This window comes from Schistocerca gregaria, chromosome 8 (assembly GCF_023897955.1).
Source record: "Schistocerca gregaria isolate iqSchGreg1 chromosome 8, iqSchGreg1.2, whole genome shotgun sequence".
NCBI classification, from domain to species: domain Eukaryota; kingdom Metazoa; phylum Arthropoda; class Insecta; order Orthoptera; family Acrididae; genus Schistocerca; species Schistocerca gregaria.
Genome location: NC_064927.1, coordinates 202,498,016 through 202,499,443, shown reverse-complemented (window position 1 = coordinate 202,499,443; position 1,428 = coordinate 202,498,016). Strand labels below are relative to the sequence as shown.

Below are 1,428 nucleotides of genomic sequence, written 5' to 3'. Positions count from 1 at the left end.
GTGTGCACCGTGACCGGCCTCGAACATCTACAGTGTTTCTCCAGAGAGATGAATTGCGCGGATCTCCACTTGCCAGCAAAGGACAAACGAAAAGGGAAGATATTGGGAGGCTTTCTCCTGGCTGTTAACTGTGCAGCAATAGCAGGAGTACTGCTCACTGTAGATCGAAACTGTGTCGGTCTCCGACGGTACTTATTTTATGCCTTCTACTTGCCCTTTGACTCACTGATAACGCTACACTTCATCTTAATGGCACTGGAACTGTGGATCAGACTCAGTACTCTGAACTCAACTCTCCTGGAGATCCTTCCACTGTCCCTCACGACGCCAGTTGGAGCGCTGTCTCGGTCGCCTCCAGCGCATGGAAGAATTCACCAACTGCTGGTGGCGCACATAGCTCTACGACGCGCTGCCGGGTCCCTCCAGAAGCACTTTGGGTTGCCAGTGGCTGCCATCATAGCCTATACCTTGTGGGGCGAAACGGACAGTGCGTACCAAGTACTCCTAGAGGTGCTGAGACCGGCGTGGTATTCCAGAGAGCGCCTCTGTTCGTCAGCGACCAGCTCGACAATGTGGTTCGTCTACGGCTGGATCAAGCTGTCCACGGTGGCACTGGCATGTGCGGCGATCAGCGACACAGACGCGGCCACCGGGCTGATCCTACTGAGGACGTCAGCAGAGTCAAGCGACCGGCGCTGCCCGGATCTGGCAGCCTTCCTGCAGTGGACCACGTACAGTCCGCCGCTTTTCTTCAGCGCTGCTGGATTCTTCAACGTCGACCGCTCGCTACTGGTCAATGCACTTGCCGTTATTATCACTTACGTTGTCATTCTGGGGCAGATCACTCCGTCTGAATGAACATGAAATTACCTCTCTCTATATCTAAGTTGGGTTTTTTATACACTGTCCAAGAAAATTAAAGGATTATTTTTTCGACGCGTAAGTTTGAAATTTGGTTCAAGGTCAAGGGTGTCTACATACTTCGTCTATGATGGTGCAAAGGAGTGGCTCCCTGCGATGTTAGCCTGGGGCTCGCGAGTGCTTCGAACAGCATGGTGTAGACGCTTTCTCAAAAAAGAACCACAGCACAGAAGTTCATGTTGTAAGTAGGCTGTTTAGATTTTTATGATGGTAACGCCACGTAGCGCTCTGTATGAAAATCATTGCCTGTGCTGTGTGCAGTCTGTGGCTGGTTTTCATTGTTGGAATATTTGCTATTGTAGTGTTGGGCAGTTGGATGTGAATAGCGCGTAGCATTGCGCAGTTGGAGGTGAGCCGCCAGCAGTGGTGGAGGTGGGAAGAGAGATGGCAGAATTTTGAGAGCGGACGATCTGAAAGTGTGTCGATCAGAAAGAGTAAATTTGTAATACTGAATATCATGAACTGGTATATATATATATATATATATATATATATATATATATATAT

The 1,428-nt window shown here is 49.4% G+C and overlaps 1 protein-coding gene across 1 annotated transcript; it reads left to right on the top strand.

Annotated features, from left to right (window-relative positions):
• The first annotated feature begins 249 nt into the window (after positions 1–249).
• LOC126285113 (uncharacterized) lies at positions 250–858 on the top strand. The gene has a single exon (XM_049984436.1). The coding sequence runs from the start codon at positions 250–252 to the stop codon at positions 856–858; it is 609 nt and encodes a 202-aa protein (XP_049840393.1).
• Positions 859–1,428: the final 570 nt, after the last annotated feature.

What these genes read in the sequence shown, in the direction of transcription:
- LOC126285113 (XM_049984436.1), top strand. Translation starts at nt 250, where the DNA reads ATGGCACTGGAACTGTGGATCAGACTCAGTACTCTGAACTCAACTCTC.